We start from the raw sequence: 14,200 nt of genomic DNA, 5'->3' as shown, positions 1-14,200 counted from the left end.
GTACCAACTTGACCATGGAGTAAAATTCGTTTCGAATCCAAATGTGGCATTCATCTGACTGAACAGATGAGACAGACCCACTAGCCAGAAACCCCCAGCCAAAATCCCCAAACATGACTGCAGCCAAAACCAGTCCCCACACCCTGCTCCTCATCCCCCAAGACTCTACTCCCACAGTTTCCCAGATCTCCTTGCCCTCTTCTACACAGCCTACAGGACTCAGCCCCACCAACACCGTCACGTCAGCTGCTACGTGCCCCTTGTCTGGGCTGCTGCTTAGCCAAGCCAGAAAGCCTGCAAGGGAAACTCAACACAAACCTCCATGAGGGACACATTTGACTCCAGAGCCCAATGGCTCCAGACCATCCCACTTCCTACCACAACCTCTGGACTATCATCAGTTCCCCAGGTGACTCTGGGCTGGCAGCTGCCCAAGCCAGCTAAAGCCTGTTGAGTCCCCACCTGCCACAGTGGAGCCATCTATATCCTTTCTGCAAGAAGGCACCATGCCCGCTGTGCCAGGCCTGCACAGGGCAAGTTGACTGAACACAGCACTGTATTAAATCACAGAGAAACTTCCCAGCATCTTTCACAGGCCTAGTGGGTAATTCCCACACCCCTGTCTAACCCAGCCCAGCCACTGTGAACGGGACCTTGCCTACAGGTGCTCTGCACCACATCCCCCGTCCCCAAAGGGACACTCAGCTCACCAGCTGCTGCTGAGTTACTGAGGGAGAGCACAGATCCCTACAGATCTTCCCCCACCCCCAGACAGTACTGGAAGTATTAATATCCCTAATGTCTGGATTAGAAACAGCTGCAGAAAGCAGATCCTTTGCAAAGCTGCTTTGGGAGGAGGGGCTTCAGGCCTGACACACGCCTAGGGCTACACACATCACAGCTACTCACCCCACAGAGGAGCAGGTTTGAGGCCAGCTGGTGAAATCCAAGTACTTCTTAACCCATACAATACTGAGACACTCTCAAATGTGCCCCGTGTGAGGAAGTGCAGCTCCAAATCACCTAAGGGGGATCTTGCACTACAATGCTATGGGCATAAGTGAAAGGAGATGCATGTGGGAATACCTCTGGGGGCCAGCTGAGACACTGGCAATGTATAGGTGCTGCACCCCCTTACAAATGCCATCGACACTGCTGGTGGCGCCTGCGGGTGGTCACCGATTGCTGCTGGCCACTGCCGATGGCATCTGCAGATGGTCACCGACCGCTTGTCAGCACACGCCACCTACCTCCACATCACTGACACTCCTGCGGCCATCTGCGGGAGCTCCCTGCTCACCGCCACCATGCCCCTGCAGCCAGCCGCCATGTCCCCCCAGCTTCTGGGGCACACGTCATTTATGAGCTAAGAGATGCCTCCGGGCCCCATTCCTCGACCAGAGGGGAGGCTGGACTCCTGTGTGGGCCCCTTGTTCTGAAGGAAGGGGACTGCCCAGGTCCACAGGTTGGTACCTTTTACCAAATCACCCCAGAGGCTATGCAGGCCCTGCTGCACACACCTGACACTGTCCCCCCACAACTGACAATGCGTAGGGGGCGCACGCAGGTGGACATGCACCCCCTGAGCTTGACGGTGCACCCCTTGCAAAAAGCGCTGCCGACACTGCCGGTGGTGCCTGCGGGTGGCTGTCACTTGCCACCCCCCACGTCTGCGGGTGGTCCCCAATCACCACTGGCTGCTGGCGGCCCCCTGTGTTCCTGTGGGTGGCCACTGACCACTGGTCAGCGCTCACCACTCTCCCCCACCCCCAACACCGCCACAGCTGTCTGCAGGAGCTCGCTGCTTGCCGCCGCCAACACCTGTGGGAGCTTGCCATGCCCCCCCAGTCTCTGGGGGCACATACATTCATGCCTCCCATGCCACCAACAGCAAATGCAAGCAACAGTGCTGCAGTCACCAAGCAAGTCCTTGGGGTAAGGGAGAGCAAGGCAGGACGTGCCTGCCTGCAGTGCTTTTCTCATCTGACTGGCATCCCTCCTCCAGGCAACAGCTCCAAAATCTTCAGGGTTTGGCTAGAGCCAAGATCAGCAGCAAGACCAGAACCAGGAAATGCTGCTCTTTTTCAGGGTCTTCTGGCATGGTCCCCTGCAGCCAGGCACTACTGAGAGGAATATTACTGTGGAGAGGGACACAGGTACAGAGGGAGAGGCCATTCACTCATGCTCCTGGTGGAGGCAGAGGCAGAAAGTCCCAGTCTGTCCTGTGCCACAAGCACCAGGCCACACCTCATCTGAAACAGACAGCAGGAGCCGGCCCATGATAACTGCTGCACAGTGAGAGGCTTTCAGACCCAATGGGGAGCAGGGCCATCTCAGAGCGAGCACTGAAGGCTGCATGTGACACGGATGAGTCTGACAAAGTCTGATGAGTATGACCCTATCACTGGATCCTGAATCGAACAGGGAGCCAGCAACTGGGCCCTGCTCTCCCTCTCCAGGAGCCCACAAACTTAAGGACACAAGCCCCAGGGCACAAAAAGCCTCTCCCCCAACCTGCTTCTGAAAAAGCAGCTTGCCCCAGTGCCAGGAGAGAACTTGGCAGGCAGAGCAGTGACACCTGCAGGTATGCAGGGGGAGGGGGACACAATAAATATGGCTGCTGCACCTTTAAGGCTCTCCAGGAGGGTGTGTGCTAGAGGCACCTGCCAGAGGGAGGAACTCAGCCAAAGGAGCTGTGCATACACTGTGTGGTACATTTGGGCAGCACCCAGGACCAGGGTGGGGAGAACCAAATAGGCAGCAAGACCATCAGCTGCAGAAGGGCTGGTGCTAAACTACTGAAACCACAGCTGAACTCTCCCTCCTGAAATCACACCCTGAAGCCAACAAGGGCTCAGCCCCAGAATCCAGAGCAAAGTAGGGACTGGGCCCAGGTGGTGCCCAACTGGTCAAGGACAGGGCAGGGAGGTGCAGACAGGGTAGAGGGGTGGGGTGGCATGTGCAACACCCATGCTCATATTATCCCCAACCTCTTCACTGAGACTGCCCACAGCAAAGCTGCGATACTCTTCCTCCTCTTCACACCCACACAGCCTGTGCCCCCCACATCCATGGGGGCAGAACTATGGCAGACAGGGTGTCTAACTACATCCTAGAGGAGCCTGTGGATGTCCACATACCCAGGGGACTGCCCCCAGTGGCAGAGAGGACCAAAAGTCACCTGCCTTCCCAGGCTGAATGCTTGGAAGCAGTGGGGACACTTGGTTACCAGCAGTTCATGTGCTGCTTCCTAGCATGGAAGCTGCTTGGCTCAGTAGTTTCTAGCAGCAGGACAGGTGTTAACCACCCTGCTAGTATGGCCATTGGCAGAAGAGCAAAAGACTGTAGGTACTTCCTCTGCTGCAATGTACTTTGGTATGGCTACCAGATCAGGGACACATACTACTCTCTCCAAGCTGAATCCAGGCACAGAGTTTGCCTTTGCACAAGCTGAGCTCTCTCCATGCCTGCCTGACCTGCCCCCAGCGCCATCTGGTCCTCTCAACTCAGCCAAGCTCAGCTCTTCACTAAACTGGCCAGAGGGGTCCATACTAACCCATGATGCACCAGACTTCTCAGCCAGTCCCAGAGCCTTCTTATCCACCCCTCAAACCATCCCGTACAGGCACTGACCCCATAAGCAAGGGGTGATGTTCCCAGACAGCACCCAGCCAGGTATTGCTGCAGAAAGAGCTGAGCTACCTGCTGGGTTACCCCAGGACCCGTGCTAGGCTGAATGGGACTGCAGCCACTCTGCAGTTCTGGCTTCACACCAAGCTGAAGGATGGGCCCAGACATGACTCCCACCATCCCACAGAGTCAGTGAAGAAGATATCTCATGAGTCAGTGCTTTGTCATGGGGCTCCCCGAGCCTCCAAGGACCCTGGGTGATCCTAAGTAGGAAACCGAGTCAGAACATGCCTCTCCACCAAGCTGTCAGCTCTAGAGACAAGCACCTAAATCCCCAGGTCCCCTATCAGGCATTTCTCCCATTTGCTATGCTCTGGCTGACTAATGCTGCCCCCCACCACAGAGGCAGCTGCATTTCAGCAGCCCTGCATTCCCCTTGGTCTGGTAAGAAAAGGCTCTTGGTAAGACCTGGAGGGTAAAGACAATGCAGTCAGGTCCTGTAGATGCAAGGCTGCATCTGCCCTACATCTGTTTGAGCAGCAGCATTCAGGAGTGGGAATGTGGATGTCTGTGGAGATGCCACTGTACACTGCACTTGGTCTGTGGGGAAAGTCCATGAGGGGGAAGAAAGTCTTTGTTGGTACAAGGCGGCAGCAGGTGGGAAAGGGGGGGGGGGCCTGAGGACTGATGCCTCTGCAGTGGTTCCCAATAAAGGAGAATTGTAGCCAGCACATGCAAGGAAAACCAGAGGACTGGGCCTCTGCACCCCCTGCTGGGATGGAATGGGACAGAAATAAAAAGATTCCAGCAGCTGCAGCTGAAAATGCTTTATGAAGGGATGGGAGAAGAGGTGGAGACAGGGTGGGGAGGCCAGACCAACTCCATGCTTCTGGGCTAATAACAGGGCTGAGTCAGTGGCCGTCTGGATAGCTCAGCACTGGGGCACAGCAAGGGCCAGCTACTGGCCCAGCAGGTCTGAGGAAGATTGCACGTACTCGAGAGGCTGGCTGGGCACTAAGCAGGCACCCTCAGCACAGGAACTAATTCTGGTGCAAACAGGCACTTGTTCTGCTTCTGCCACTAATGATCTCAGCACTGAAGGGAAGAAACTTCCTCCTCCCCAGCCTGTGCCCCACCCAGCCCAGCATGGCCTGGCTGCGGGACACCCTTGCACCCCAGGGCAGCGTTGGTCCACTGCTCATTCTTATGCTGCAAAGGAAACCCTTTGACTGGGGCTCACAAGTGATCAAGCCAGGAACACCTGCCACAAGCCTGCAGCAGCTCACAGGGAATTGACAGGGATCCTAACCATGTCAATGAAAAGGACAGCCCCAGCCCCACAAAGTCAGTGGGAACTGGTCATTGGCTTCTATGGGAAAAGCGTCTGGCCCCATCTGCCAGCAATGACATTAACCATTTCACTATCGATCATTTCAGCAGGCACGGGTGGCCAATGTCCACACCCTCTCTCACCAGTAGCCAAAGCCTGCCTTGGGCAAGCTTCTGCCAGGAAGGTAGGAGCTTACAATGCAGACACCTCCAGCAGCCATGAGCACACAGCAAAGCAAACACCACAGGTGTTTCTGGGCTGTTGGGCAACTATAGCCAATTGGCACTTCTGGCTGCTGAGGGAGCCCTCAGGGGCTACTGTAGCCCCCCAGTCTGCCCCAAGGGGTTTGTCTCCAAAGTCGCCGGGCAGAGTCCAGGAATCCTGTAATTAACTTCTGCCCAAATACCCCCCAACATGGACCAAAAGACCCATTTCCCCTGCCCCATCTCCTTTCATGCGTCTACCACCAGAGCACCTACCTCCCCAAAGTCACCACCACAGCACCCACTTCCCCAAAGCTTCCAAGATCTGTTTAGCATGACAACTCAGGGGGCAACGTGAGGATTCAGCTGTAGCAATGAGGGCCACACAGTTGCCAACAACTCCAGCTGGGCTTTGAATGAAAGATGCTCCTGACTACAGGATCATTCACAGAGTCATCCAATGATTAAGCCATTGGCCTCCCACCCCATCTTAAACATGGTGCATGCAGCCACATGGCACCTTTTAGTGCCTCAGAGTAGATACCACTTTGCACCCCAAACCACTCTTCCAAGAGGCCTTCTGCCCTGGCACTGGCCACATCCTGCCTATTTAGCTCAGGAGGGCCCATAAAACACGGGCAAGGCAGAACAGCTGTTGACAACACAGGCACAGCCCTGCCAGCACACAAGCCATCCCCTGGAGCCCAACAATCACCTAGCATCCAGCCAGCTCCTATCTAAAGGTGCCTACAGAAATAGCTACAGACTGGCCGCATGCCTGCCTGGGCTGCTGTTTGCCGGCCACTGCAAGGGGCAGAGAATCACCCAATTGCCCAGCCATGCCCAAAAGGGATCCAATCTTCCTAGGCAAGACAAACAGGGATGGGTGTGCTCTCACAACGCAGCTGGCTTCTCCAGCTCAGACATCTGGAGAACAGCAGCTTTGTGATGAAGTTACTGGAAACAGAGGCCACCAGAGTACACAGATGCCTTTGCCCCAGCTCTGCCAAAACCCTTGTTCCCCAATCCAAGGCTGGCATGCTCATCACTCATACCCAGGGCCAAGCTGAGCACATGTATCCACCCCAGCATCCTGCTGCTAGTTCCATTCAGCATCATGCTGCCAGCAGAGATAGATAATCCAAGACAGCACCAGCATGACCTTGAGCCCAAGGAAGCAGAGCTCTCTTAGGTTCAACCCACCTTGCCCAAAGGCCCCAGCCCCTCTTATAATCCCTAAGCAAAGGGAAGGGATGGCTAAGGCCTGCAAGCAGTCATCTGCCCTATCCTGTAGTCCAGGAATTACCTCCATCATGGTTCACTTACTATTCACATCCAGATACAGGCTGAGGAGCCACATGGCTGCCCCTTTCCACACCTCCCACAACCATAGGCACCAATTCTGTTGGTGCTTCAGGGCTCAAGCACCCACTGAAAAAAATTAGCACATGCTAAAATTAGCGCCCACAAGCCATGGCTGTTTTTGTTTTACATGTTAGATCTTGGTGGCTGCTTGCAGATGTTAAAAAAAATGCTTTACTTGAAGAAGCATGTTATTTCAACCAGGCTCTGCAGCATCTGTAAAGACTGGGTACTTCAGCAGGCCTTTGGGCACTTTTAGCTAAAGCTGATTTAATCAGTTGTTAGATTAAAGCACCAGAAAATCCTCACTAAAGCCCCCAGCCTTTAGAGAAATTGGGCAAGCTGGGTTCAAGTAACACACTACCTCTTCTGAGTAGGTGTGGGACTCAGCGTGGGAACGCAAGGAAAAAAAAAAAAAGCACCCACCAGCAAAAACCAAAGTTGGCGTCTATGCCCCCAACTCCCACAGCCTGCCCCATGTACAGCCTCAGCGGAAAACCTAGTAAGACAGGGTCAGCAGGCAGGGAAAGGCACCACTGTACCTTCCTTGGGGACCTCCAGCTCCTGCTCCAAAGCACTATTGGGGAGTCAAGAGCAGTGATCCCACCCATCACATCCCTGCACAGACCCCACACCCCAGTACATCTGCAGGGACCACTCCATCTGCCAACAGGGGTGAAAAGATATCCAAGGCAGAGCGATCAAAGACCAGCCCCATCTCCAGCCATTCAGGTGCAACTGCCACAGGAATGGGACACAGCAGGGCTGTGTGAAACAGCACCATTTCGATTCAGCTTTCATATAGCCGTTTCAAAGGGATAGCGTTTGTTTTCACATTTTGTTTCGTTTCAGAGCTCTGCCCTGTTCTGTTCTGTTCCGTCAAAACCGTTTCACTGTTTTGATGCATTTTGACATTTTGCCTATAGGTTATAATGGGGAATCACAAAACTGCCTATAACTTTGTCACTGCTTGCCCGATTAGAATGAAAGCAGCAGGGAGGGTAGCCCTTGCTGAGGCCACCAAGCCAGTCTAGTTTCAAGGAGATACGTGTAGGTGTTTCTGGGAAACTGCACTTCAAGCTGTTAACAAGCAAAACTCATGACGTGTGTGTGTCCGTGTGTGTGCGTTAAGGCACGCCCTCACTGGCGCTGGGACCCCAGAGCACTGGGATTGAAATGGACCTCAGGGAAGGATCAGTCACTGGCCAGCTACACAGTCAATATCAGAGCAGTACTTCTCCATCTTCCCCCTCCCTCTTCTTACTTTCTGTTTCCCTGTAGGCAAGCCCAGCTTCAAAATTCAAAATGTTTTAACTGCCCTTGTTTCATTTCGAGGCGGTTTCAAAGCCTTTCATTTCATTTTGATTTCACTGTTTCGAGCTCGAAACAAGTCAAAACAACGTTGAAACGAAACAGCCAGTGAAATTTCGCACAGCCCCAGGACACAGGCAGCAACAGATCAAAGCACAAACAAGTGCCTCTGCTCCAGTAAAGCCCCAATTCTTGTCTTGGACAGCCCTGGCACCACCAGTGAGCAGCATGCACTTACAGGCAGCAGTAAACCTGAGGTCACAGCCTTGCCAATGATGGGTATGCAACAGCCAAATCAGGACAGCTGCAATGGTTTTGTTATTAATGAAGGGCATTTCACTCTGGGCTAGTGGTCCCCAGAAGACATAGCCCTGCTCTGCACTGCCACAACAAGTCCAGTGTTCATACCTGTGCCAGAACCTCTTGTAATAGTGAGGAAAGACGTCTGCGGTCAGGAAAAAGCCAATCTCAGGACTGGGATCTCAATGAGATGTGGGTTCAATTTCCAGCTCAGCCACAGACTTCCTGTGAAGTCACTTCCTCTTGAGACAAAGGAAGAAACTGAGGCACAGGGGAGTTGTCATGCAGGGAGATGCTGTGGGGACACAGCTTTAATGGCTTGGATGTGCTCACATACTCAAGTGAAGTATGAAAGAGACCAAGAACCAGGTTTCTCCACTAGATGAACAAACGTCACAGCCTGGAGCCTTCCTCTTCCCTCTCTTTCTACCTCCTTAATATCTAGAGCTGTTGTCAGAACATCCATGGCCTCAGCATCCAAACCCCAGGCCACAGGGTCCCTTCATTCAACACTGGGGCATAAATCATCTCTACTTCCCTTAAGCCAAGGCAAGTCCCACTCTTGTTCCCCTGCAGAAGCTCCCCCCTGCTGCAGGCAGGGGCTGTGCGGCACCACATCTCCACACAGGCCAGACTGGCAGCAGAAGCTAGGATGCCTGCAGGGAATTCTCCCCTGACTGCACAGAGCGCTCTAACAAGCGCCCTTTGTTCGTCAGCATGAAGCCACGTGCAGCAAGACCAGCCAGGCCTTAGGTAGCACGGAGGTTTAATGCAGTGACCTTCCACCTCCTGCTCAAGTCCTGGTCCTGGGTCAGAAATAATAATGAGATCTGCCTGCAGCACAAAGACAAACAGTTTGGAATGAACAGCAGTCTGCGCCCAGGAGCCAGGGGCTGCGGGTCAGGACGGAGGGGCATCGGCAGAACTGGGGGAGCCTGGAGCTGGGATAGCAGCAGGGGGCTCTACAGCAGGATTGAGGGGACCCAACACAGCTGCATGAAGGCACCTCAAATAACAGGAGTGACTTAACCGTGCAGCAAGGCCCTCAACCATGCTGGACAAAGGTTTGGTGCTTCTGAGAACCCTCTCCTCTCCCTGGATTTCCTCCACCAACACAGGGAGATTTGGTGACTTTCTCCATTCAAGTGCTTAGCCCAGAAAACACAGGTTAGATCCACTGCTGAGGGAAGGGGTGCAGAACACCAAGAGAAGGCTGAATCCAGATCACTGGGAAGGGTGGGGACTTCCCATATCCACAACTGCAGCAGGAGAGTGAGGCTGCTATTCACCATTTACTGCCCCATGAGTGCATACAGCAGTTTCACCACATGCACCAGGGGGCCAGGTCACAGCCCAGACACTACAACAGACAGGGTTGCCCTGGAATGAGATCCCAGGTCCCCAAGAAGTCAGTTATCAGGGGAATAGCTTGTGCAGTCAATCCCAAGGGCTCCTATCCCTACTGCTGCACTGGACAGGACAGCATCTTTACAGCCAGTTTGACCAAGCCCTTGTGCCAACACCTGGCCTATGAAGCAGCCAGCTGGCTCCTTTGCATGCCACACGTCCCCTCCCAGAATGATGGGAAACAAGACCCCTGAACAGCGCCGAGCGGTGGGCAGGGCAGGGCAAAGCAGAGGTGGGGAATTCAGACCCAAACCGAGCTGCAGTCAGGATAAGGTCTGGGCAGAGTGGTAAACTCCCTCTACCCCACAGCCAGGTAAAGAGAAAATGAAACCAGACCCAGAGGCAACTAAGGCCTTCCCCTTCAACTGCATGTGGGGAAAGAGGCAGTATGGACCACTGCACAGCTCTGTGGAGCTGGGGAAACCACAGCAGCATAGGAGGCTAAGTCCATGTGCTAACACAGGTCTCCAACACTGCTGGTGGGTACAGCAAGCCAGGGGCAAACTATAATCTCCATCTCCCCTTAGTGAGCAGGGCCTATGCAGAAGCAGCATGCAGACCTTCCCCTCTGAGCCCTGGATCACCACCACATTTAGAGTGGCCTTGTCCCCACACAATAAAAGCAAAGCCAAGAGCCAACACTGCCTTCACAGGAGCTGCCCTCCATTCACACAAACAACCAAATAGCTTTTTCAGCTCCTTCCATCTCTGCTGCGTTCTCTCCCAGGTAATGCCCTAGAGAACTACACACCCTCTGGGCAGAACAGGGCATTGGTGTCCCTACCAAGGTACTGCCCATGCAGGCTGCCCAAGGGACTGCACCACCATAGGGAATGAATCCGAGACCACTGTGGCTGCTGGAAGGAAGGAGGAGTTGACTAGACTTGGAAGGGCCCAAGAAAGGAGGATTCAGCCCTGCACCCCAAGCATCCTGGCTTCTGCACAGAACCGGTCAAGAGAAAAACTGACCACCTGCCTGCTCAGGGGGTCCCTCAGAAGACTAACAGCCTCTGTGACTGATCATAAGCACAGTTCTTTGAGAGCCAGACCCACAGCTTGGATTCCACCCCTCCCCAGGAGAGCATCTCAAGGACCAAGCTGCAAGAAGCTGGGCCTAGGGCTGGGGATGAAAAATGCAGCAGAATCCCCAACCCAGCGAATTCAGCCAGCCCTCACACCTCCACTTGACTGTCCAGTCTAGCCAAGGATGAATTCCCAATTTGCTCTGTGGGTCAAGAGAGAAGGGAAACCCTCCTAAAACACAAACTCTCCCCTATAAGGCCCCTAGCCACAGTTGTGGCTGCTGTTATATAGGGCACAACAAGACACAAGGGCTGGGCTGGCAACCTAGAGCCTGCCACCATGCAACTGCTGCATCACACAAAAGGGTTTAAAGCAGCATCGGGTAAAGCACTGTTAGCACAGGTGAGGCAGCTGGCACTATGGGGCCAAGGTATTTTAAGAGGGGATGCTTCTATGTCCTCTTCTGGCCACAGTTCCCCTTTGCAGTGTGTTCCTAGAATGCCTTGCCTGGACCCCAGAGCAAGAAGGGAAGGGGCTGGCTGGGCACCAATGCCCAAACCCCTTTTGGTAGCTCCCATAGTGACACGGGCAACATCTGTCCACGCGTCAGAAAGAGACCTTGTCCATCACCAGCCTCCTGTCAGCTGGAATGGTTTCTCACACACACACACACACACACAACTGACAGCACCCCTTCCCCATCCTGCTCACCTGGGTGCTATGGCCCAGGTCCAGTACATCCTGGTGCTTGCCTAAAACCCATGTAGTACCAGGGCCTTGGGTCACCTACAAGATTGGTCCCTTCCCCGTCCCCCCGCCCCAACCAAAGCCAACTGCACACACACTTCCTTCCTGTCAAAGCCCAGGCTGGGGGGTTACATTTTTAGCCTAAGGCCCAGGGCAACAAGAAGCATTAAGCCCTCGCTGCCTTCCACCCCTTCCCCAAGCAGAGATGGTTCCAATGTCTAATGGACCTCACCAGCAGGAATTTTTCTTGATACTCAGCCAAAGCTCCCTTTGTTCGGCTCCAGCTCTACAGCCCCGGTGATCCCGAGCAAGACAAATCACAAACTCTCCTCAACACTGATGCTCTTCAGAGGCTTGTAATGTTTTGCTTCCCACCCTTAAATCCAGCTTCAGAGTCCCTTAACTAGGTACAGGCATTGAAGGAAGTTCTCTCCAAATCCAATCACTCCAACCTTTCCCTCTAAAACAAAAGTTTCTCTCTGGTTTGCCAGCCTCTTCCTTTCAGCAAGCAGCATAGAGAGCACAGCTATGGTCCTTCCGAACAGTCAAGCCACTGAATCTATCCACTCTGCTCCCTTGGGCAGCCCTGAGAGCCTAACTTAAACAGCCTGACCTGCAGCTTGCAAGCAGTGTGCATTTTTAACTAGTACTAAAGCAAGCTCAGGTGTCAGCCAGCTGGAATGGTTCTGTGCAGGTTGGGCTATTTCCACTGGGGAGGGAGGGGAGAATGTCCTTGGAGGAGGAATTAAATATATTAACAGGTATCTAGAGCCAACACTAGGGTCTTATTTAATCTTCTTTGCAGCCTCTTACACAAAGTTATCACTCAGCACAGAGGGGACTTTTGCACCATGACATACCTCAGGTGCCCAGGACCCCTGGCACCAGATGTCCAATAAGAACTGAAACTTTTTAATGTAAGAGTGAGCCTGTTCCTGGCTTTTGTAGATGGCATAGGCCTCATCCCACCCACAATCTTGGTGCAAAACCAGTGCAACACTGTCTTCATCACTGCCATGCTGCCTCTGTGGAAGCTCATAGCTCTAGGCATTTACATCGACATTAACAAAATGCTGGTCAGTTTTGTAGCTGTCCCACAGAGATCTATGTAATGAAGGGGAGGGTGGGATCAGATCCACATTCTGCCCAGTGAAAAATAAGAGCTTCAGTCCTTCCTTCTACTAGGCACAGTGATGAGGACCCTAAGGTAACGGAGAAATGTGGTGGAAGGGGAGGGGAGAGAAACAGGGACCTCCTTCCCTCTCCAACCAGCTAGAAGTTCTGGGGGAAGAGGCAAGAGCTCCTGTGCAGCAAAGAGAGGGTGGAACTTCACATCTGTCAGACACTTGTTAGCCAAAGGCCGATTACCAAAGGAAACACTCACAAGCAACATCCAGGGAGCAGTTCCTTCTTTCTAGGGAGCTGGTGGCTGGGAACTGGACACCTCTGGAGCAGCAGCTGTCCCACCTCACCAACTTTTACATCTGCACCTGCATACTAGCTCACCAATGAGCCAAATACAGCAAAATAAATAGAATACAGCCACTGCCACCCCCCGCGCCAACCTCCACCCCGCCGTCTGCAGAGGAAGAAATGCAAGGGTTAGTTTCTTCAAGCTCATCCTTGTTCTCATGCTACAAACAGGGATGAGCTAAGCAGATTCAAACCCAGGCTCCAGATACAGTAGGAAGAGGGGAGAGGGGGAGAAGCCCAAAGGTGACTGGGCATCATGTCAGGGGGGTGCCAGTTTTGGGCAAGGGGCACCACTGTGCTCTTCTTCAGACCCCTCAGCGCACAGTCTGGGGCATGGCACTGGGAAGAGGGTTCTTACTCCCTGATGCCTTGCCAGGCCCCTCTCATGCAAGCCCTGCCACAAGACTGCATCGCTGGGCGCCCGCACAAGCCACCCTTGGAAGCGCCCGGCTCTGTCACCGACTCGAGGGGGAGCTCCGCGCCTGCCCCCCGCTGCGGGCTGACGAAGCCCTGCCAACGGTGCCCTCGTGCCCCCAGCTTCCTCCTCCGGAGAGGGGCCGGAGCACGCCCACACCGCCCCGCAGCCGCCCCGACAACCCCCCCGCGCAGCTCCCCGGGGCGGGGCGGAGCGGGGCGGGGCGGGGCTGGGACCCCTGCCCCCGGCCCGGCTCCCACCTTGGAGACGAGGAGCGGCTCGCCGTGCTCCAGCCCGCCCGTGAGGGTGAAGCCCCAGGGGGCGCCGCCCTGCAGCAGCAGCGGCACGTACTGGAAGGAGACGAGGCGGCTCTCCGTGCGCCCGGCCGCCGCCGCCGCCGCCGCCGCCTCCATGGCGCTGCCGCTAGCGCCCCGACCCGGGCCCCGGCCCCGCGCCCATCGCCCGCGGAGGAAATGACACCGAGCGCCGGCGGGCGGCGGGACCGGGCCGGGCCGGGCCGGGCCAATGAGGCGCAGGGGGCGGGAAGCGGGGGCGGGGCTGTGTGTGTGTGTGGTGGGGGGGCACGCGCGGCGTTGCCTGTGTATGTAAGCGCGTGTGCAAGTGCACGCCAAGCCACGTGACCCTGGCTGTGTTTGGACACAGGGCTGTGTGTGTAGGCAGGCAAATCTTCATGGGCGCATGTGTGGGCAGCGCGTACACATATCTACTGTGTACCTGCATGCATGTAAGTGCGCACACTTACGTGGGGGTGTACCGGTGGGCACACGCAGTATCACAGAGCAGTGGTTCTCAACCTTTTTTGTACTGGGACCCATTTGTTAACATTGGTGGCCAGTCCCGACCCGCTGCCCCCGGGCCCTAGTTTGTTCACAACTCTTTCATATATTCTTGCAACCCACTTTTGGGTTGTGATGCACAGGTTGAGAAACACTGTCCTAGAGAAGCTGGGCCTGAAGGACTTCCAAGTGCTCACCTGAT

At 54.7% G+C, this 14,200-nt stretch overlaps 1 protein-coding gene across 5 annotated transcripts in view; it reads right to left on the bottom strand.

Moving 5' to 3' along the window:
- The window catches only part of SHROOM4 (shroom family member 4), a 62,441-nt gene extending 48,735 nt beyond the window's left edge, over nucleotides 1-13,706 (bottom strand). The window contains exons 1-2 of one of the 5 annotated variants that reach the window (XM_090059714.1): nucleotides 13,462-13,582; nucleotides 12,698-12,810 (exon numbers count right to left, since the gene is read on the bottom strand). In XM_090059714.1, coding sequence (XP_089915840.1) covers nucleotides 12,698-12,706 — 9 coding nt within the window. In that variant the 5' untranslated portion in view covers nucleotides 12,707-12,810; nucleotides 13,462-13,582. Of the gene's footprint in view, nucleotides 1-12,697; nucleotides 12,811-13,461 lie in introns of all 5 variants that reach the window. The other 4 variants (XM_090059713.1, XM_090059716.1, XM_090059718.1 and 1 more) reach the window with 4 other exon arrangements.
- Nucleotides 13,707-14,200: the final 494 nt, after the last annotated feature.

Source organism: Crocodylus siamensis, chromosome 8 (genome assembly GCF_052110815.1).
Source record: "Crocodylus siamensis isolate JL-2025a chromosome 8, ASM5211081v1, whole genome shotgun sequence".
Classification (NCBI taxonomy): domain Eukaryota; kingdom Metazoa; phylum Chordata; order Crocodylia; family Crocodylidae; genus Crocodylus; species Crocodylus siamensis.
This window is presented reverse-complemented; position numbering and strand designations above follow the sequence as displayed.